Source organism: Etheostoma cragini, chromosome 7, assembly GCF_013103735.1.
Source record: "Etheostoma cragini isolate CJK2018 chromosome 7, CSU_Ecrag_1.0, whole genome shotgun sequence".
NCBI classification, from domain to species: Eukaryota; Metazoa; Chordata; class Actinopteri; order Perciformes; family Percidae; genus Etheostoma; species Etheostoma cragini.
In genome coordinates, this window is record NC_048413.1 from 13,610,572 (window position 1) to 13,633,965 (window position 23,394).

At 39.9% G+C, this 23,394-nt stretch overlaps 3 protein-coding genes across 6 annotated transcripts; 1 reads left to right on the top strand and 2 right to left on the bottom strand.

The window, feature by feature from the left end:
* Positions 1–6,463: 6,463 nt before the first annotated feature.
* On the bottom strand, positions 6,464–10,998 carry LOC117947636 (patatin-like phospholipase domain-containing protein 2). Its single transcript, XM_034876749.1, has 9 exons — positions 10,470–10,998; positions 10,151–10,383; positions 9,993–10,058; positions 9,696–9,908; positions 9,327–9,387; positions 8,950–9,198; positions 8,577–8,694; positions 7,966–8,088; positions 6,464–7,776 (listed from the first exon to the last, which is right to left on the bottom strand). The coding sequence occupies exons 1-9, from the start codon at positions 10,675–10,677 to the stop codon at positions 7,680–7,682; spliced, it is 1,368 nt and encodes a 455-aa protein (XP_034732640.1). The 5' UTR covers positions 10,678–10,998; the 3' UTR covers positions 6,464–7,679.
* Positions 10,999–12,027: 1,029 nt separating this feature from the next.
* Positions 12,028–17,091, bottom strand: etv7 (ETS variant transcription factor 7). 4 transcript variants are annotated; one of them, XM_034876759.1, is made up of 9 exons: positions 16,724–17,090; positions 16,254–16,401; positions 15,983–16,147; positions 15,721–15,897; positions 14,496–14,627; positions 14,229–14,369; positions 13,461–13,603; positions 13,217–13,317; positions 12,028–13,123 (listed from the first exon to the last, which is right to left on the bottom strand). In XM_034876759.1, exons 1-9 carry the CDS (start codon positions 16,754–16,756, stop codon positions 12,958–12,960), a joined length of 1,206 nt encoding a protein of 401 aa, XP_034732650.1. In that variant the 5' UTR covers positions 16,757–17,090; the 3' UTR covers positions 12,028–12,957. The 4 variants fall into 4 exon arrangements, with proteins under 4 accessions (XP_034732650.1, XP_034732653.1, XP_034732652.1 ...); XM_034876762.1 differs by having other exon boundaries at positions 12,878–13,123; positions 14,496–14,603; positions 16,724–17,091; XM_034876761.1 differs by having other exon boundaries at positions 12,878–13,123; positions 14,496–14,606.
* A 231-nt stretch (positions 17,092–17,322) lies between these two features.
* Positions 17,323–23,214, top strand: zgc:194242 (uncharacterized protein LOC100005854 homolog). The gene is made up of 4 exons (XM_034876804.1): positions 17,323–17,431; positions 20,311–20,567; positions 20,849–21,029; positions 22,138–23,214. Coding segments are annotated over exons 1-4 (594 nt in total). The 5' UTR covers positions 17,323–17,430; the 3' UTR covers positions 22,293–23,214.
* The last annotated feature ends 180 nt before the right edge of the window (positions 23,215–23,394 follow it).

Here is a 23,394-nt window from a genome sequence, read left to right on the forward strand (position 1 = left end):
CCAAGAGTCACACCCGCTGCACTACAACCTGTCAGCCCTGGAGAGCAGTTTCAGTGACAAGCTGCTCCACCCCCGCTGTGTGAAGCAGAGATACTGCAGGACCTTCCCTTCAGCGGCCGTCAGGCTGTACAACGAACACTGTTGACTCTGTGTAATTTATCCTGCATCCCATGTCCCATTATCATTACATATGTGCATGATTTTTCATTTGGGCGATTTTCAAAGTGCAATTTATTAATTCATGTGTAATTTATTATATAATACTGGTTGGTATATTTTGTATCACTTATCTTTCTCTGTCCACTTACCTATCTTGCTCTTATCTTTGCTGTTGTAAACCACAATTTCCACACTGTGGGACAAATAAAGGTTTTTCTTATGTTATGTTATGTTATCTTATCTTATTAAACAAAAATAACTATACATTATGTCTTTTTATATCATTACTGTTCTTATTCTAATAATGGCAATTGAATAAATTAAACAAAAGAAAAGAAAAATGTCTGATGTTGTTTCCAATTTATTAAAAAATTGCAGTCTGGTAATTAGAAGTACATTGAATAAAGGGTTATCCTGAAATTTTTTGTCACATGGTGTCTAGTGACGCACAGCACTGGTGACTGTTGTCAAAGGGCTTGTGACTGAAAGGTTGCAAGGTCAATTCCCTCACCAGCAGGATGAATCGGTGTGGGGAAACTAAAAGTGCTTCCCCTTTCTCACATTCAAAAAAGATAGCATTGATCTTGTGAATGTACGCTGGGTAAAAACAAAAAGGATAAAGAACCAAAACAAGGATACAATGGTTTCATCTGTGCAATGGAACAGTTTTCGACCTTACTGTATGCACTTACACATCTGCCAGTCATGAGAGAAGGACATGGTGGTTAGTCATCTTTGTAAGACCAACTCAAATCAATTTTGTGTTTCATTGCAGCCAGTCATGGGATACATTAAAGCGTTAACCTCTGACTTTTACATGATTTTTTAAAAAAGAAAACAACTTTACAGTGCTTCAATTGTTCATCTTTTCTTCTTTCTTTTTTAACGCATCTTGTACAACTACCTTTTGACCTGCACGGATGTGTCTGTAGACTTACTTCTCTTTGTTGGACCTCAAAAGGTTGAGCTAGGTGTCCTCTCCTGCAACTCTTCAGGCTTCTACTATTATTCTGCCTCAGGTTAAAGTGCAAAAAAAATGACTTGAAAATGTGTTGTTGCATGACTCGCACACAAGCCCCCTTAACTCCTCATCTAATCAACTGGACTTTAAATTTGGAAGACGTACGAGGAGCGAATAAAAGGATTAGAAACTGAATCTGTCAGAAACTGTCAATCTGTTGCTGTTTATTAATCAGCTGGGTCACATGGTCCTGCTGAGGGGCTAAGATCCACAGAAGACACAGAAAGACAGACACACAGACAGACAGGCACACACACACACACAAACACACACACTTATCAAAACATGCACCAAGTTGTGCTACCAAGTGAAACCACTATGCAACATCTGTTTAGGTCTGTTGATTGAGTGGAAAGAATTAATCTAAATGTATCCCTTCCAGAGCTGACAGATTACCGAAAGTTGGTCACATGGGCATCTTAAGAGAATTTTCTAGAACTTGTTAAGACGTTAATATTGTTATAAAAAACACACTTGAAACACAAGTAGAGTCTAAAGCCAGGCTAGCAGCGCTATTAGCACGTGAGCACCTTGAGTTAAATGCTAACTTGCTTACATGTTAACATTGCCAACATGTTGATTTTTAGCAGGTATACTTTTTCCATTTTTACATCTTAGTTTAAAACGTTACCCATTGCTAATTTAATAATAAATATGTAAATTTTTTAGCACTACTCTAAACACAAAGTACAGCTGAGACTAATAGGACTGCTATCAGTTTTGCAGGAATTGTCTACATAAAAGATAAACTTGGCTGGTGGATGCCCATTTTTACCAGTCACTCATATTTTTTTCCAGTCACTTTTTCTGTAATTCAAATGTATAAAAGAAAGTATTAGCATATTTTGAATTGCTTCAGAACAATATGTTGTATTATTAATACATATTTTATCAATATTAGCGAATAAAAGGTGATGTGGGGGAAAAATGAAAGCCTTTATTGCCACAATCTGGTGCTGGGGTCCCATCTTTGTATGCCAGTGAACTTGATGTGACACTTGGATGACTCGTGGTCTTTTGTTGCCTCTAATTTAAGCTTAGTTGTTCCTCTAACAAACTAATTGTTCTTCATTTTCTGAAGACGAGTAGGTTTGACAGTAAGTAGAGTGCACGGTCTGGTTGTCTGTAAGGTAGGCTGTAGGTTTGTGCAGATGGACGATATCATATCATCATCTATTGTGATGGTTGATTGCATCATCACATAATCGTAGTGCAAAGGAAACTGCATCGGTCTCAAACTAGCAAAGACACTGGGCTGCCCCTTAAGTGGAAGCTACTTTCTCCTTCTTACGTGCAACCTATATGTAGTGATAGTCTCTCTCGCCCTGTCAGTACAGTAGCTCACTCTACCTGGCCTAATAATGCATCAGCATGCAGTAAGGTCATGCTCCGCGCCTCGGCTTGGACACACTATCACACTTTCCTTTATCTCCTCAGTGGACTAACTTTGTGGATACTACTGTGTGCGTGTATCAATAAGTACTGTAAGTCTGATGACGATATTATTTGGGTTTTATGAATGTACGTCAGCAAATGTAAAAAGTGGACATGTCAGGGCAAAAGAGGACGTTTGGTTACCCTACAAAATGCGCATTGAGAATGGTTGCTTACCCTTGCTAACCCACATAACCCCAAAAAGTGGGATTGTACAAAAATAAATAATATATTCATGCAAGATATTGTTTGTTTTTGTGAAAAGTTGAATGGTGCATCTCTTTAAATGTTGCTTCCACAAGGAATTGTAGGATAGCATTATCTCCTAAAGGATGGTCCAGTGTACCTTATAGTCTAAAGGAGATAAAAGAGAAAGCATTGTAGCACCTCACCATTTATAGAATTCCACCAGCATTTATCATGGCTGCAACTTTGATACATCTGCTTATCTGGTATCAGGTCGCAGGAGGAGCAGCTCCAGTAGGGGACCCCAAACTTCCCTTTCCTGAGTCACAATAACCAACTCCGACTGGGGGATCCCGAGGCTATCCCAGGCCAGGTTAAAGACATGATCCGTCCACCTAGTCCTGGGTCTTCCCCGTGGCATCCCACCAGCTGGACGTGCCTGGAACACCTCCATCGGAAGGTGCCAAGGAGGCATTCTTACCAGATGCCCGAACCACCTCAACTGGCTCCTTTCGACGCGAAGGAGCAGCAGCTCTACTTCAAGCTCCTCGCGGATGACTGTGCTTCTTCGTTGAAGTCCCCCAGCAGAACTATGGAGTCCCCTACTGGAGCCCCATACAAGACTCCATTTAAGGTCACCAAGAAGGCTGAAAACCTCCAAGTTCTTGTTTGGTGCATGTGCACAAACAACAGGGGTTTTCTCCCTTGTCACCCGCAGGCGTACAGAGGCGACCCCCCGTCCAGGGGGGTAAACTCCAACGCAGCGGTGCTCAGCCGGGGGCTTGTGAGTATCCCCACACCCGCCCTGCGCCTCACGCCCTGGGAAACTCCGAAGTAGAACAGAGTCCGGAGAGAGTTAAGAATCTTATAAGCCAAAAAGACTGCAGCCCATGAGCCCCATCTGTGAGTCTCTGTGTGTTTATGTATGTGAGAATTAAGAATTTGGGATTTTTGAGAGTTAAACGGCTTTACTTTAACAGATGGACACATACTAAAGTAATTCACTGTGACGGATACTATACAAACATATTTATACCCACACACACACACACACACACACACACACACAAGCACTTGGACATGTAATGCACACAGTCAAACATGCACGAACTGAGCTAATACCGTAAGTAAGGGTTTAAAGGCTGTGAGAGCATGTCTCTAATACCTTTAACCCTTTTACCTTTAAGTGTAAACCAGTGGCCATACATACACAAACATAAGCTTGCAGAAATGCAAACACATCACACTAGAGCAGGCATGGGTATGTTGACAGGTGAATTCCCCTCCCTTTTCTCTTTCATGTCTCTCGCTCATGTTAAACCACAGTCAATCCCCTCCCGCCTTCTTGTCTTTTGTCTCCTTGATTTTTTTAAGGCATTAGTCATCTGATAGTGCAGGATTTTTCCTTTTTAAACAAGCAAACCCACATATACACACTACTAGCATCTTACTGGAGAGGGCAATTTCTGAGAATTTCTGATTTCCTTTGCATTTCCTTGATGGTATCTCTGTGTGTGTGTGTGTGTGTGTGTGTGTGTGTGTGTGTGTGTGTGTGTGTGTGTGTGTGTGTGTGTGTGTGTGTGTGTGTGTGTGTGTGTGTGTGTGTGTGTGTGTGTGTGTGTGTGTGTGTGTGTGTGAGTTGAACAAAAAAATAGTAAGACAAAGTCAGACAGAGACTGCGTGTCAGGCTATAAAGGTTGCAACTTTTTCTCTCGGCGGTGGTCCATCTCAATAGATCAGGAGCTGTGAGACAATGACACTCTATCACTATAAAGTCTCTCCTCGACTTCCTCACACCAAGCAACCAGCGACCTTTTAATTAGACTAACCACATCACCAAAAAACGCTATGTTCACTCTGTTGCTGGGAAGATTAGCAAAAGGGTCGTGCACTTTTAAAGGTTATCATTACCAGAGAGAGACAGGGAGCAGCTCTAATTTTAACCATGTCAGACATCCCCATGAATATTCTTTTAATGGCCCTTGATAGTCCAAGAGGAGAGGGGATGAGATTAATATGTTTTAATCAACAGAATCTTTTTCTACATATCCTGAATTTATGATCAGCTCCATGTTTCAGTTGTATAGACACCACACTGTTTCTCCTCTCTGTATTTACAATGCCAGGTGGTTTCCGGCTGACTGGCTGGATCAGTGGTTTGTGCAGGACAGCGGCAGATGTGTGTTTTATCCGTATGATCCATCCACACTCGTTATATAAGAGGATATCTCTCCGCAGGTAGCAGGCCATCTGTATGAAAAGAACACATGTTGCCGTTCAGGCCTGTGTGTGGATTATCTGACCAAGGGTGTGCTGTTTGTGATGTAGGCTAGTTTAGGGGTTAAGACTATCATGAACTGCAATGCCCCTGTTTCAATCCTGACTAAGGACTTGTGATGCATCTTTCTCTTTCTAAATATTCTGTGATCTCTGTACTGTCTTTAGTCAAGACATAAACCAAGACATAAACATGCCCCACAATACCTTATAGAATACATTTACAGTCACTCTCATCTTTCAGCTAATAAAGCATTCAACTAATATAGGATTTAAAACTGAGTGGCATTTCCAGTCTTGTAACTAATCATCTCAAAATAGTACATATTACGATCTGCTTTTTCGATCTCAATATATCACATGGTTTGTCAATCGATGTACAGCAATAAGAGGAGACAGTAGGTTCAGTGTGCAAAGTTGAATCCAAATCACCAGACTTTTGATTTAAGACTTTGCATCTGAAGCTCAAAGAAAGGATTTTTTTATTGTTTGATGTATACTCTACAGGCCGAGACATTTAGAAGACTTTCTGATATAACAGCAATATGTTAAATTCCTAGTCAACCCGACTGTACTGTGTTCCGACCTCACGCTCAATGCTCCATCTTGTGGTTATTTTCTGAAATGGCATTTCAGATGTCCAAACAGTTATAGTCAACATCATTTTTGTTTTTCAATCTAAAGTCACTCCAGTCATTGTAATTGGAAAATAATATGAGAAAGGAACAAGAGAAAGACTTTTTAAATTAGGTGTGTGTGTACTGGGAGAAAATGACTGGGGTAAGAATGGACCGGATCCGGGGGCCGGATCTGATATTTTGATTTTAAAAGAAAGCAGTATCCTCCTCAGCATTAATATTATCTTTGGACCTTCCCCTTGAGTTAACAGTTAAAAGAGTTTCATCCGCAATATCCTGCCCCCAAACCCAAATTAACACATTTATGGTGTGTAAAATCCAGCCACTTCCTTTTTTAAATAAAGTACTAAATTAAAAGTTAGTACAACTACAAAATCAGTTACCAAATTAAACAATAATTAGATCTTAAGATGCCAAAGCCTTATGTTTAGGTTGTCACATGTATGATCTGTCCATCAAACCAATATCAGAATCAACCCTTATGTTTTCGGGCTGGAATAAGCTGTTTCAGGCCTGAAAGAAAATGTTTAAACGTACAGCTGCTGTTGCTAAAAGATTTTAAGCCTAGTGATGGCCTTTATTAATTGCTAGAGGTTTCTCAAATTAAAACCATAGCAGCAAGCACAGGCTGAGTAAAAGCTAACAGCAAAGTAGTTTGTACACAATAAAAATACATCGTTAGACAAAGAAGAGGAGCCACATTTATTAATTTGCAGTAAACATGATTACAAAAGCACTCAAACGGATATGAAGGAACTCTGTGTTTTTGCGACTACATCAAAAGTGTCACAGGACATAGTGACACCTAACATTGTGGCGTCCTTTTTTTTTTTTTTTAGAATTATGAGATTTTTTTTTTTAGCAGCTTCTGTTGAAAACAGAAATGGGGCCAATGCCAGAGTCTGCTGAGGCTTAACATCGGGAATGAACATTAGGTCAAAAATGTTTCCACTCAGGGAGAGAAAGAGCACAGTGTTCAAACAGCACATCACAGGACTATGAGAAATTGAAATTAGGAACAGTCTAGATAAGCATCCTGGAGCTAAACTTTCAACTTGACTCAAACTGCACGTGTTTTTTTTCCTAGAAACCTTTAGACAACTAATTTGCATTAATGAATCTTCCCTACAAATCAGCTGATGAACCACTTACATCCATTCTTCTATCAGCAGTGAGTTTTCATTGTAGGCTGTTATACACTCTATTAATAATTTACAGATTAAGCAATGTTGATAATTCTTTTCATTAGACATAAAAAGGTTGCAACAATATAGTAGTACAGCATGATGCAGCCAGCAGTTATACCTCCACCAAGTATGTAATGTAATGATTGATCTTCAGAGAAAGACACTTTGATAGTGACAACCTTTCAATTTCCAAACAGGCATATCTCCTGTTGACGTTAATATGGCTAGTGGCCTCACAATATTAACACATGCATGATTTTTCCCCTAGGAAACGTCCCAGTAAACTTGTTACAAAATTTGTTATGCTCAATGAACACTTGGCTAATTGAAATTCTATATGTATACTGTGTTTGTTACTTTTAAATAAATATTTAATGAGTGAATGAAATGAACTTTTCTGTCATATGCTAAGCTTTTTAATTTGATATTAGCATCATTTACTGCGACTATTCTAATCAAGTACAATGTTGACTGTAAAATTACTGTTAAGCCTTAGTGGAGGTCTGCACTCTACTGATTACAGTGAATCATACAGTTTAAAAAGTACAAAAGAATAGAAATATATTAACCAGTTTAGATAAAAGAAAGCCCCCCCCCCCCCCCCCAAAAAAAAGTTTCAAGAATTGTATTGCTCCCTTCAATGAAAATATGCAGTCAAAAAAGCTTAACTTTGCAAAATACAAGCTATAAATAGCTATAGTAGTGTCTAAATTTCTGCTTGGTGAATCGTCAGTGTCTCTCTTTGCATATACTGTGATTTCCCACGCACAACATCTCTCAATGGGCAGAAGAGGGTGTAGCAGGCCTCCGTCCTTGTGGAGCCTCATTTGGTGCCCTAATCAGCCACTGCAACAGCAGGATGATGGGCATGACCCTAAAATGAGATGAGTCCAGTGGAGTTTAATCCAACAAAGTCAGGTCAGACATGAGATGATGTTACACAAAAAATATCCACATACAATTAACAACAACTAAGCTAAAGAAATACTGAAATAAGTAAAGAATAATTCAGAGTGCATCAAACACAATTTGAGTTATTATTCAATAACGGAATCCGTCTTACCGGTCAAATGTGTTTTTCTTTAGGGTACAGAAACATATGTTGAAAAAGAAGAATAAAAAATGTCTCTGGCAATGCCAAACCCAGAACACCAACTCAGATGCCTTTCTGAGCACCAACTCCAGTCTGTGGGAGAGAGAAAAGACTCACTGAAACACTGTACACCAAGTTAAATTACAGTGCATTTCTAATTGCTCAATCGATTTTGGTGTCCCTGTGTAAGGGCACAACCCTTATACTACAACACAACCATGATCTAGAGTCTAGGATGAGACAATGCCTATGAATGGGTCTGGGTTAATAAGTGTAAATGTATGTATTCTGCTAAATCCATCTTAGTCCAAACGTTCCACTTATTTGGAAATGTGCTTTTTTGCTTTCTTGCTGAGAAACAGATGAAAGGATTGATACCACTCTTAAATATGGGAATGGTAATCTTCTCTTGGGCAAATTTCCCAAAATTTACGCTGGTTTCTTTAAATGTGATAAAACATGAATGTTGTGTTACAAACAGAAGAAGGCATGAGTGTTTCTAAACATGCAACCCTTATTGTTCTCAATAGTTGGTACATTTATGTCTATGTTCTGTAATGTGTGTTCAGTCAATTTCTTACCCATGCTTACTCTGGAGTAGTGCGTAAAACAAGAGGATAAAAGGTACCAGCAGGTGGGATAAGATTCTCACAGGAACTCCAAACATGCTCAGGTAGATCACCATGTTGCTCAGCAGAACTGAAACAAAGAGGTTAACAAAGGCTTAGTGTAACAACCTGTAGGTTTTGCTTCAGCGTTGATTTTGAAATTAACAACACGTCATGTAGTTAGCGGATTGCATTAGTGGACTGCTAAATCTACATTGGTATATATACCACAGACAGATTCTAATTTAAAATAATATTTTCTATAGCCTACATCTGAAAAAGTGTGTGTTTGTGTGTGTGTGTGTGTGTGTGTGTGTGTGCGTGTGTGTATGTGCGCCAGCCATACCATTTCCTATCATGTCAAAATGGAGAGGAGGTTTTTTACTTTGTCGATTTCCAGTCAATTCATGCTCGGTAGAACTTCCAGTTTGCATGTGTTTATAGGTTATGAAAGATGTCAGTGTCATGGCCTCCTGTTCCACCTTCATTTCCTTTTCTCCCTCTACGGCGGTCTCTAGATTGATCCACGTTTTAGTTTGGTGAAAGTTATGTGGTCCTTGAGATACTTTTTGTATCGTCAAATATGGGGCAAGATCTGCACACGAGGGAAAGATGTGAAAGAGAAATAAAGAAAATGGATCAGATTAAGTCTGCACGTACATACCAACAATGTAAATGTCTTTAATTCTGCAGGTTTTTACCCTGCAGATACAATTGACTCACCATTGCGGAGAAGGAAATCAATAGCATCCTTGTAGCCGTTGTGGTAGGATTGTTCCAGAATCTAAAGAGAGAAAGCAAGTTAAATGTTACAAAATGATCTTTTAGAGTCTTTTTCCCAGGACGGAACATATTAGGAACTCTTGATTCACAATGACTCATCAACATGTGTGTAGCAAAGGGTTATCCCATCTATATTAAATATTAGGTTGATAGTAGATACTTTATTGGTAGTTATATGTCATTATGTAACACAAAAACTATTAGATCATCTTAGAAAGGAAAACAATCTGATTTCCTGAATAGTGTTTATTTGAGTCTAAATAGTTTTTTCTAAAAAGGTTTCTAAAGATGTTAAGTAAGGGGTCTTACTTCTAAATTCATAGGGTAGAGAGCATTTATGATCCTGAAGCTGTTAGCCATGTTGCCCTTTAAGGTGGTACCGCTCACTACCATGTCCCACATGCAAGGCTTGTCGACGGGACAGATGTCCATCTCTCCAGAGAATGGAGACACCGTCAAGGTTTGCATGAGGGGGGAAGACACCTCTGGCTGCATGCTGCTGAAACCCCCGTCAAGATAATACTGCGAGATAAGATCACTTACATTACGACACAGACCAAACAATGTGCTTCAGGTAAGTTTGTAAAAAGGCTATTCAATACTCACTACTCCGTTGACGGATGGAGGCAGCATGCCGCAGTACACCGGCACAAAGCAGCTGCATAGCAAAGCCTAAGGATAGACGGAAATAGAAAGTGTTTTGGTACTAACCTGTTCAGGTTTCTTAAAAATCATTATGGTATGAATCAGCCATTCCAACTCACCTGCATTACATCTGCTTTGGACTGGAACTCAGACATGACAATGTGCTTTCCATCAGAGAGGCGGGTCATGGACACAAAAAGACGTCCATTTGCCAGTTGGTGCGCATTTGAAGGAACATGTTTGTTTAAAATACACTCTAACCAGTGGAAAACATTGATTGAAGGGTTAAACGGTCCAAGCGTAAAAGCCTTCATCTGTTTGGCAAAATTCAGCATCTCATCACGAATAGTACCTGTTAATAAAATAGAAGAGTTTGAGACAGAATCGGTGATTACATGCAACAGAAGTAGATCTAGAAAAAAAGATAAAGTCACTTACTCAGGTTCATTTCACAGACTACAGCAGCTGCTACCAGAGACCCAGCAGATGCACCCAGGACACAAGGTGCTGTGCGTAGTATCCAGGGTGCATGATTTAGTAAGCACTGCGAAACTCCTAACTGATAGATGGCCATAAATCCAGATCCAGAAAAGGAGATGGACGGTGGAACCTCACGATAATGACAATTGGAAACTCCTGGAGACATTATCTAAAGGCTTTCAATTATACAATTTAAATGTTTGAAATCGTAGATGGTTAAAAACAAAAACGTCTTTCCTTGTTGTAAAAGTAGACTGAGTTCAAGGAGGCTGAGTTATCCAGTGGAAAATTGTTGACGGTTTCACAATAAGTGTTTTGAAACCAAATCTTAATTAGACATACTGTATTGGTCATGCCCATGTGATATACAACTCAATGATGTTTTTTTCCATTTCAAGTGATAAAAACTAACACAATTTTGGTTACATTATCTAAGGCTGGCTTCCATGGTATAAAACTACATTAACATCTTTGGCAATGCTGAATAAATGAAAAGTACTTTAAACAAGTCGTTACTTTCAATGTGTTTTCCCAGTTCCCATTTAGGATATGTCAGTGAACGTGTTCTGCCTGTTAGTGAAGGTGTGGTTTGCCTAGAAACCATAGACTGTATATTTAATAAAGGTCTATGCTAGAAACCTGTTAGCTCTTAACAGCATGTCAAGACTACTTCGATTTGCAGAAAATTAACGTTAGCATGTTTTACCATAGCTAAGTGGCAGGCTAACGTTACAGACGATTTACATGGTAACTTTAGATACATTTACTTTGCAATGTGACCCCTCTTATTTAATAATAGTAATATAACTATGGGACAAAGATATATATAAAACCTAGCGAAGCTACATCTTACCTCGAATTATATAGGCTAGCTTTCAGCAGCAGTTGCATCCAAATTGGCAGTGAAAGTGTGTGAATAGTAATAGTAACGTAAATATTAAGCAATAAGTAAGGTAAGCAGCGTTGCCAACTCTCAGCAAACGTCACAGTCAAATACCGCCCAACGGTCTATGGCTCCTCCCTCACTTTGCCCTTTCGTCTAAAATTGTCACATCCGCAACCAGGATGGCTGCGGCCATAATTGCAAACTTGAGAACTCATATCAGATCTCCACAAACACCACACATGAGATGTCCATTAATATACAGTCTATGCTCCCTATGCCAAAAGAGTGACAGAAAGGGGAAACTGAAAACCAGTAACATTGTAAAAGCATAACAAACTGTCACCGAAAAGAAAGACAATTGTAGATTGACACTAAACAACCTATCATAATGCAAACAAATTTCAAAGTGAAATAATATCACAGGACTGTGAGATTTTTACTTTTTGATGTTTGTCTTTCATATATCAATTCAACATTTTTCAGTGCCAATATTTGTTGTTTCAATGCCAAATTTTATTTTCAATACCACAAGTTACTGTCACTGTTCTAGCTCCATACTAGGCCCACTAGATTTTTCAGGCTTAACTCCTGTGCTTTCCTGGATAACTGCACAACTAATCTCACAGTAACCAGGGCGTACAAAATATGCAATACAAAACGTTTATTTTACAAAGCAGAAAAAAACATTGACAACTAACATAGGTCTAGCCTATACTAAAGTTGCTTAACAAATACCTCATCTTGAGGTTAATAAAGCGAACCATTTTTAAAGAAAACAAAACTGTACAACATAGCCTTTATTTAGCAATACAATATGTTCTTGTATGAACACAAAAAAAAAATCACTCCACCCTGCCTCTTCCCATTTAACATCAATCTCCAATTTGACAGACATTTCCAACACTTGCGTGCAAGACCTTCAGTATATATAATATGAAAATAAGTGCATCTTTTGTATTGTGGTTATGTTGAGCAAGCCTGAGACATCTAAGTTATTAAGATCCTTTGCCCATATGAATATTGATGTGACTTCTTTCAGAGTTTTCCTCGTCCCTTAATATTAGTGTTTGTTCTGATCCCACTGATAGATACTTTAATTCACAGGGAAATTAAAGCAATACCATTGTGAAAAAACGCCAAAAAATCCATTGCATTTTGCTAAGCCTGTACATGCATGGATTATTTTCTGAGCACATCTCTTTCTGTAATCATTTGTGTTGTTGTATTGTGTTTAGGACATCTAAAACATAGTTTTCTGTTTTATTGAGGATGCTGTGGAGAAGTTACCTTGCATGCCAGCTGGATTCTGGCGTTATCACGTGGGAATCGCTGAATCACATTTTAGACAAAACTCCATCTTGTTAGGCTTCAAGTAATGCATTGCAGCTACAGACTTGGTTTAGGTGTGTGTGACAACCACGACAATTCAACTGTTCCAAAAACAATTGTGGACGTGATACACCTTCTCACCTACCCGGTATTTTTTGAAAGGACCCGCCCTTTTCCAAACAGTTTGCAATGACGGCTTCCCGGATTCTGTGTTACAAACCATGTAGTGCATCAAGTAAGAGGAGACGCACGATCAGGGGAAACCTCAAAATGGTCCTCACTGAACTCATGTGTAGGACTGTTGTCTGGAAAGTCCCCATCCTGAGATGGAGTGTGTTCCAGGGACATGGCAGGGTCAGCCTGCGCTCTCTTGGTGTCCTTTGGGAGTTTCATAAACCTGAGGGGAGGCAGAGAAGAGGCAATAACAATAAATGTGTGTGTCTTTGTAGGAAAAGACAGGAGAACGAGACTAAGAGAAAGGGATAGACACCTGAAGAGAAGTTTTTGTCCTCGCTCCTTTTTGATGATGTTGAGCTTGTAGTAGTGCCGCAAAGCCCGGGACATTTTTTCGTAGGTCATATTGTCTCGGTTCTGTAAAGAAGAGATTACAGATAATCAAGGGTCTGTGGTAAAAAGTTTACTTTGATCCCTGTTTTTGCTGTTGTGTTTTCTTCACCACTGTGTTTATTTCCCCTGTAAGATGAACCACAAAGACCTGGGTGCTCACTGCTCACCTTGTGGTTTCCCCAGAGACGCGCCAGTCCGTTGGGGTCCACCACCCTGAACACCAGGTTGTCCTGGTCTTCCCATCGGATGTATTCTTGGTAACGGTCATCACACAGTAGCTGATACACATAGTCCCACAGCAGTCTGCATTCTGGCCATGGTTAAAACAGCAATAAGACAGGCCAAAACCATATCTGAAGTCTCTTTTCTGAAATTCAGCCTTGGTGAAGAATAACAGCCACTAGAGCCAGTCCTACAATGAGCTTTCCTTAGTACGTGCCATTTTTGAGTCTGTAGCTTTTGAGGAGGGGGGAGGGTGTGGTGTGTGTGAAGTTGGCCCTTATGACCTCATAAGGGGCAAGATTCCAGATCGGCCTATCTGAGCTTTCATTTTCTCAAAGGCAGAGCAGGATACCCAGGGTTTTACTCCCTTTTGCCATTTCTAGTCACTGGGGGACCATGGGCAGGCTGGGGGAACTAATATTAATGTTAAAAAACCTGATAAAGTGACATTTTCATGCTATGGGACCTTTACAGCAAAGTATTTTACTTAACCTTTAAACAAGAGCACCTCATGTTTGCACATATTACTCTGAGAACTTGGGATACACTTGTATCTTGGAGTTCTTCCGCCCCTTAGTGGTCACAATTTGCTCAATGCAGTTTGTTTAAGGATTCCAATGTTTTACATATATGTGTGCCATCTCTAGAACAAACTATTGTGATTATGTATATTTGCCAAGTAAATACTGCAAACCGTAAAAAAAAGAACATACCTGGGATGCGGCCGTTGGCTTTGTGCATTGCGCTCCTTGGCTTCTCTCGACTGGACAGGTTGAGTGGTTGGAGGACACTCTCTGTTTGGGGGGGACACTGACCTGGGTTGTGGGGCAGTGCAGGGACAGCTGCTGATTCATCTTAGAGAGAGAGAAGGAGGATACAGAGAGCAAGAAAGAGGAAGGGACATAAAATCAGACGTCACAGCAAGTAATTATAGTGGCAGGGCACTGTATTTCCGATATGTTGCGGTCTGTTATACCCACTAGTATGTGTCAGTGGATCAGGGCAAGTGTAAAAGATCATGGGACAATCTCTGAGAGGTGACATAGGCTCCGGCTGGCTGGTCACAGTGGTGACAACAGCTGTCAACACTGCTGTTGTGAAAGGAAGGGAAACTGTGAGAGAGAAATATGAGGAACTGTGACAAAAAACTAAACTGAAAGCAAAAGTGATTTAACAGCTTAAATTAAAATAAATTAATAAATGAATTACACATGTATGCATTTAGCAAAGACAAATGCAATGTACGATACACACTTCACTATATATAGTAAATCCAAGTCATTGTTTTGGACTCTGGAGTTGTAAGATCACTGGTTTCTAGGCAACCACAGCACACCCACTGGCACAAATCCTACTTCTTATGGAAAGCACCTTTTTTATGGTCAAGACAAATGAACAGTGTGTGAATTTGTATTCCTCTGCTGACGGGTCGAATGTCCTAACCAGAAGTGGCAAGTAGCACGGTAATTTCCTCCAGAACTGTGCTAATGCAAAGTTTGAAAGGCTAATACTTTAGATTTCTATTTATGCAAATGTATACCAACATATTATGCTTTTTGGTCCTCCACATTTATCTGATGGGTGCAGCAGTAAATAAACGTTTAACATTCAAAACATATGTCATGCATTGCAGTTTACTAAACTACCTTCTTAACTTCTTCTTACTGTAACATCTGGACCATTAACAACATAAAAAAAGCTGCTTATAACAATTTAACATCCTGAACCTGACCTTTATTCATTTTACTGTCTATTTACATTTTTAGGGTTGAACTTCAAAGATTGGGAATAAGAAATTGACGGATGTTCCAAGTAAAACAGACATAGAGAGAGCTTGACCTCCTGCATGATGTGTTTCCACATGCTGATGAGGAAGTAATCACGCCTAAATTCTAATCCGGATAAACAAGGTTGATTTGATACACCACACTCGCACAATCAACTGTGTGTAAGTAGCAGTCTGTGTGTGTTATTTGCACTACCATACACTCTGCAAGCTGTACAGTACATGGCACTTTATTATTATTATTATTATTTTTATTATTATCATTTTTATATTTGTTTAGCTTGATGTGCTTGTTTATCTGCATGTCTGTATCTGTATCGTCCTGTTACTTTGTTATCTGTGCTGTGTTTGAGTGTAATGAGAGCTACTGAGAACTGATTCTTTGTGTGTTTAAAAATGTAATCATAGATGTTGCTTACCTTGGGTGTCATTGACAGTAGGGGGCTGGGGCTCTTGGACACTCTGAGGGGGTATTTGGCAGCTGTCTGTGTTCTGGCTGGGTCCAGTTGCCAGGGAGGGAGATGAATCTTGGGGGTCACAACCAACAGTCCTCCTTTGCTGTTTTACACACTGTAGGATCTCATACAGAACATCACCTGTAGAAAAGAAGAGGGTGCATATTAAAACGCAGACGTACTACCACTCAGCCTACTCTCTTTCTGCATGCACACTCATTCCTACCCGAGCTGGGACAGCGGCGTCTGAAGTCCTCCTTGGTGAGCAGGCACAGGGCTCGACCGTTCATCTCAAAGCGTCCTTTTTCAGGCCGGCGCAGTGAGTACTCTCTCTGAGCCCAGTGGAGCCAGTGAGCAACATCCTCCTTGTCCCACAGAGATGGGTTTATTCCTAAAAAGCAGATTACACATAATTCAGTTAGTAGTGGCTGTCACAGTCTACTCTGCTGCCTGTAATTGATGGAGTGTTATATTCCAAGTAATAGAGTTTGACTCACGCAGGCGTCCAGGTAGATGCCACAAGTCTTCTTGTGTTGGAGGACTAACCAAAGGAAGCTGGTTAGGTGGGGAGCGATGCACGCTGAGAGGAATGTTGACCTGCATTCCATGCATTTTGGATGGAGGACTGGTTTCTGTGTTTTCTTGCTAAAAATCATCCACACGATCATAAGTACAAATACTGTACAATTATTGGCAGTAGATACAACAATGCAAAGTATTTTTAAAACTTTTAAGTAGTCTAAACAATAATAGTTAGCCATTTATAATAATAATAATAACTTTTGTATTGCACCTTTTATACAAAGAAATGACGCACAAAATGATTTGCAATAAGGAAATGTGTGTTGTATGTGTGTACGTGACTCAAATTGAAAGTTCTCAATCTCCCAAAGGAAAAAAGTAGTCGTAGGCTCCATGTTTGCTTTCAAGACAACACATTGTCAAACGGGTTTCTCCTGGGACTTACCTTGTCCAAAGGTGAGGGGGAAACCTTTTCCATGAAAAGGTTCTTTATCTGTTCGACTCTCCGAAGTATACACGAGTATTTCCTTATAAGCAGACATAAAACTTTTCCAAAGAATAAAATACACTGCAGGTCAAATCTCCCCAAACTTCATACTAGATAAAGAAAAGATAACTTTCGAAGAAACAAAACTCCACAATTTTCACATTCGATCCTTCCGGGAAGTGAAAACGAAAGAAACATGCAGGGGGTGTGTGCAAGATAGGCTGATTGGAGGATGCAACGGCGGAGGACATATCCAACAACAGTTGACGGTATTTTATACGGGCGCAAAAAACAGTACATTTTGGGAGTTGAGTGTAATTTACATCGTATATAAATTGGAGTAGGCCTATGACGGAACAACTGTTATAACTAGTGCGCATTAAATATTTAAATGACAAACTTTGGGCAAACAAACAAACAAGTGAGTCATGAAAAAACGACGGGAGTGTGGATAAAAGACAGACAGACTAGGACAGAGCAGTACACGCGCCTTTATAGCAGAACTAGTGCTGAGCTCCTCCTTTCCTGAGGAGGGCAGTAAGACGCCTAGTAAGTGTAAACTGCCATCATTTAGAAGAAGAAGAAGAAGAGCGCCTCGCCCTCCAAACAGATTTACAGTAGAAGCAAGGTTATGGCTATAAGGGATACAGAAAGAGCTCAAAGACAGTTAAGTTTGGGACCAAAAAGACTAACGCTTGTTAAGTTTTGGAAAAATATTGTGTTTTTAGTGTTAAAACTTTCCGTACGAAGTGCTGTTCATACAGATATGACGTCGTGTAGTAATGTATAGCCCAGTATGCATTATTACTGTAGCTAGATGTACAGTGCTAATGTTAAGTAACAGCTACATATTGTAGCCTAGCCTACTCTTGGGTAGTTTAACATGGATTTATGACGGGTGTATTCATTTGTATGTTGCATTTTACTGTATGTTGTAGAACAAATGCTTGTGTTGCTGACCTATACTCGCATGTCTTTGCAGTGAATTGTTTTAACATTTTTTTATGAATATTGTCAATTGCTAATTGAAAGTATTATATAAGGCATAAGAAGTAGGGGACTTCAGCCCATAAAAGAACACGTAAGATCACTAAACCACTATAGTTGACCTTTCTATTAGCTTTACAATTGGCACAGTAAGTTTTATTCAGGCTACTGTACTACATATACTTTTAACATCAGAAACTTGTAGGTTACATAATATTCAGTACATCATTTTGTTATATGTCAATAAATCATTCAGACGGCTTACCCAATGTGTTCTCTTACCAGCTATAACCTGTTGTTATAGTATAGACTAAACAGCTGGAACACTCCATACGCGTAAAGTGTGTGTGTGTGTGTGTGTGTGTGTGTGTGTGTGTGTGTGTGTGTGTGTGTGTGTGTGTGTGTTTGTAATTGTGTTTGTGTCACTCTCCGTCCGTACGTTGGCCTCTCTCTCCATGTGCCTGATCGTGTGTCTCGCGCAGCCCAAATCACCATGAACCAGGTGTTTTATTTTGAAACGTGGTTATCATTTTGGTAAAATATCCCACTGTGGTCATCATGTATGCATAGCAGCGTAGCGCAATTATTTCTTTTATTTCCGCGCGTATGTTATCCAATCTGACCGGCTGTCACTTCCCGATGTAAATCTACTGCAGATTTGAGTTGCGCATGCCTCGCTTTGCAACAAGTGGCCTACAAGATGCTAACGGGAGACTTCTGTAATGTCCATACAGGAAAAATGGACCATCTTAACAAAGTTCGTTAACTAGTGGCAACAAGTTAGCAATCAAACATAACAAAGGCTGTCAGTTGAATGGCATTTTGAGCTTAAGTTAGCAATCAAACAATCCTAGATAGCTCAAATGTTTTTGAAATGATTTCCATCTTCTGTAATTCTTTGTAATGAGAACATTTTTATTATTTTATGGATTTCACAAATTTCAGTATAACATGTTGCGCCGTCAACCGTTTAAATCTGAGCATGCGCACTCAAATCTGCACTCAACTCACATCAGGGAGTGACACAGGGCGATTAGCGTGCTGCAGCGATAGTGATAGTTTCATCAACTCCTACATTTCTTGCGCGAGACGCAAGCGTATGTTTCAAGCTGGGCAGGTAATCACATAATAAAACACCTAGGTTCAAGGTGATTTTGGCAGTCTTGACTTCTCACTGCTAGACACTCAATCAGGCACACGGAGAGAGAGAGACCGACGGACAGACACGCACACACACAATATCATGAAATCAAGGAGAGAGTTACCTTTACCTGCTCCAGATTTCACCCCGTGTTCAGAAAGCACAGGGGAGACAGTGTGTTCCTCTCACTGTGACTCTAGAGTCAGCACTCCCTCCTAAGCTAATCACCATCACTCTCTCACTCTCTCTACCACACACATGCATCTATTGAGAGTTTTAAATCACTTTTAAAAACCCATCTTTTTGCACTGGCTTTTAACACAAGCTGAGCTGTGACATTTTGTTGTTGTATTGACTTGAGCAAAGCTTTTTATTTGTTGTATTTTTGTTGTTTTTGGTATATTCAGTTTTAGATGTTTTTTTCCGGACATTTGTTATGCCCTTTTATTATCTTGTTATCTATAATTGTACAGCACTTTGGGGCGGTAGCGACTGTTTGTAAATGTGCTATATAAATAAACCTTGACCTTGACCTTGACATGCTGGCTTGGCACACAGCAACGCACAAGTATAAACTTCAGGCCACTTGCCTCAGCAGAATCATGAATTAGGCTTTACGCGGGCGGTGTTTTTCCAATGTTAAGCGTGATTCATGGTTGTTTGGAAATCTGCAGCAGGAAAAGTTATCTCCCTCCTTGATTTCATGTTGTTTATGGAGAAGGAGAAAGAGGAAATGAGTAAGGGGGAAATACAACAATAACAAGCCACGGCCGAGAGACGTGCATCGCCGCGACATGTAGTTTTGGCGTCTCCTCTATTTCTTGCACGATACGTGAGCGTATCATGCCAGGCATGTAATTACAAAGAGGAAGAACACAGTGCAGCAGGATTCTTTACAAAAATAAATCACATTCAAAATAAAACACTTAGATTAATGGTGATTTTGGCTGTCGGAGATAGAGACCGACGGACAGACACAGAGAGTGACACAAATGCACTCACACAAACATACAAAGCCACATATAGGCTACAATTACCAGTTTTCCCCACTCAGCCTGACTCTTTCTATCGGAAAGAGAGAGAGCCGAGAGGAGAAAGATCGCGCTTTGTGAATGGTGCGTAAAAATACGCGTCAGGTATGAACGGGCATGCTGACGTACCAGCATACCACTGCTGGGAAGGTGTTCATTCAAGCAAGTATTACGTTAGACAAACCTACTCAATATTCAGCCACAGTCGAAGCAGTTTCTTTTGAAGTGTCTTTTTAATTTAAGTTATATATTGGTCACACTAACATTAACTTATTGGGGTTCAACCATGCTAGCTGCAAAGGTGTCTGTTGCATTTGAGGTTGTAAATTCCTCACATAGTTTCTAGCCACACGTATAAAAAATTATTTTTTGTCCTATTTCTCCAGTGAAGTTGGCTGAACTAATAGTGAAAGAATTTGGCCATCCGACACGATCAGTGGCAGGGTGGCTGATCAGTAAGTTGCTCACAGTGTGCAACCGCGTTCTTGAGGAGAACACGGTCCAGCTGTGTGGGATCCGACCTGAGGACACAGTGCTGGAGCTGGGTCACGGCCCGGGTCATGGTCTGCAGTCAGCAGCCAAACTGCTCACCGAGCCCACGGGCCACCTTATAGGTGTGGATTACTCTGCATACATGCATCAGGTGAAGTATAAATACTGACAGAGTAGAATAAAGTGTTTAAATTAAGTTTGTTCATCACATGTATGTCTTGATGTCTTAAACCTTCCTTAACCAGCCACATATGAACCAAAGCCTCTGTAAGGAACACTAATAAGAAAAGATCGGAGAAACCATTGGCAAACAAGCTGAGAAGACTTTGTCTTGGACAACATTGTGTTTGAAGCTGGGACAATACTCACCTTTGGAATAGTAATAACATTAATTTAAAAGTAATAGTAATCCTTCTCTTTTTTTTCTCAAAGATGGCGAGTGATCGAATGAAGGATTTTGTGGCCAATGGGAAAGTGACCCTATACCACTGTGATGTAGAAGCAATGCCTCTGGCGGACAGCATGGTGGATAAAGTCTTTCATTGTAACTGCTACTACTTCTGGTCTGACCTTATGAAGGGAGCCACAGAGATACACCGGGTAATGAAACCAGGTAGGACATGACCTATCATTAAGACTTTATTTTTCAGGCACATTTGTTATAATGTCTCAAATGGTTTTGTTATTTACTACCTTGCTCCTAGGTGTGACTCTCTGAGCAATCATTGGGCCTCATTCACCAAACGTTCTTAAGAACAAACGGGTTCTTAAACCCCACTTACGCCGTTTTCACGAAGAGTCTGGCATTCACCAATGTTTTCTTATTTGGGATTTGTTCTTAGGTAAGAACAGAATCTATGCACACTCAAGCGCACTCTTACGCACAATTTAGAGCTGACACGTTTGTGCAAAACAAGAAGCTATACCGTTGTTGTGCTTTCTAATTAAAAATGTAACACGTCTCTCCATTTTGTAACAACTTACACATTATTACACATAATTACACATTTGTTTCTTTTAATAAATACACACTGCTGCTCATTTGTAAAGCACTTTGAATTGCCATTGTGTATGAATTGTGCTAGGCCTATATAAATAATAATGCCTTGCTTTGCCTTCAATTCACATCAGTTATGTTGTACGGGGAAACCTACCATGCAATAATAAGTGATTGAGCACACTATTTATACGCCATTCCTCAGTTTTCAGATCAAACCCTTTCTTTTCTACTTCACCGGTTCTGCGCCCTTCTTCAGATACAGCGTTCACTGCATGAGCAACTGCATTCTGTGCATCAGTTGGATCTGCTGCTTAGTATGCACTGCTGACGCTGCTAGATACAATGTCTAGTTTTCATTAACTTCTTGCAGCAGTACCTCCGCTTCAGAATTACTAACGTTTTTCTTTCTGTTGGACGTTTCTCCAAGTGTGCACATGACATGGCCCTGCCTTCTCATGTCCTTTTATGGGAATTAACGGTGCGTTTACCTAACCTAGTCTTTGCTATATAGGAGCAATGGGCACACGCTTTCAATTTAAGAAGACAATGTGATTCATCATTCTAAGAACACACCTGTGAACAATTCTGCTGTTCAGGAACACGTCATGAATCAGACGTAGTCTTTTCTAAGGGACTTTCTTATGAACACATTTAAGAGAAAACTTACATTGGTGAATGGGTTTTAGTGTCATTAATTCTTTTCCCTCTTGAACCCACCCAGGAGGCTTGATGGTGACCACACTGAGGCTGTCAAACTGGCCCCAAGAGCCCTACATGACAGCTCTGAGAGACTCTGGCTTTACTGATGTCAGAATGGAAGACAAACAGCACAAAAACATTACTTTTCAGGCTATATATGCCACTGCCTCAAAATGAGGTTGAAATCAAACTGCAAGTAAGAGATTGTGCGTATTATAGCCCACTTTTGCAATTATCTGTTTTTACGTGTGATTTTAAATTGCCCTTAATGGTACTTTTAAAAATTGGTTCTCCTCTCTATTGCAGATTTGAAATACCGGAAAAAGATATATATATATATATTATTAAATAAAATTCAGATTTTTTGTTTTTGTTAAATAACTGAATTGCTGGAGAGGAATGAACACCAGCCCCTCCAGTCAGTTTACAAAAAGTCTGTTCTTAGGCAAGCTCGGAGGATAGTGACCGACCCATCACATATCCTCCACACAGAATATGAGCTCTTACCCTGTGGCAGACAAGACAAAGTCCCTCGCTGTAAATCCTCGACCATTTTAAACACAAATGTGTTGCTACCACGGTTAAACATTTAGACAATGCTGCTTGAGGCCGTAGAAATTTTGCAATAGTTTCATGATGTTTTACTGGGGGGTGAAGGAAATACTGTATGTGTTTTTACTTTCAGGATATGTGCAATACTGTATGTGCAATATATTGCTGTGACTTCTACAATTGGTGCTGGAATGTTATTTATTAAATTATTTGTTTATAACCTATTCATGTCTACAGCTAGGGATCCAAAATAAATTTTCCCTAAAAGTATATAGTATTGTAACAAGGGAATCTTGACCTGATTGTAAATGCTTAGGTGTTTCCCACCTGGATGTCATCAGACAATTCACCTTTGGCTGAACAGACCCTTTGTCTTAAAAACAAAGGCAGGGAAAACACTAAATGAAAGAAACCACCCTGTTCTGAGGGGGAGGACCAAGCCAAGTAGAAACAGAGAGAGAGCACTTGCCCACCTGGGTGCATATTACAAACCAACTTTTGCCTTGTGTACCATGCTCTGAGTATTAAAAGTTTGACAATACTGTAAGAGATGTTTGTCTCGTTCCTCATTGTCAGAGTGGGATTACAAAATTGCCACGGCAAATTGTATGTATTTCTGTGAGATCTGCTTGCAGTAGTTTGCATGAGAAGGTTCAGTCAGGGGTTCGAGGGATGTTTTCCTTTTCTAAACATTTTTCTGTTAGCTATGAGAGCACTAGAAGGAGTT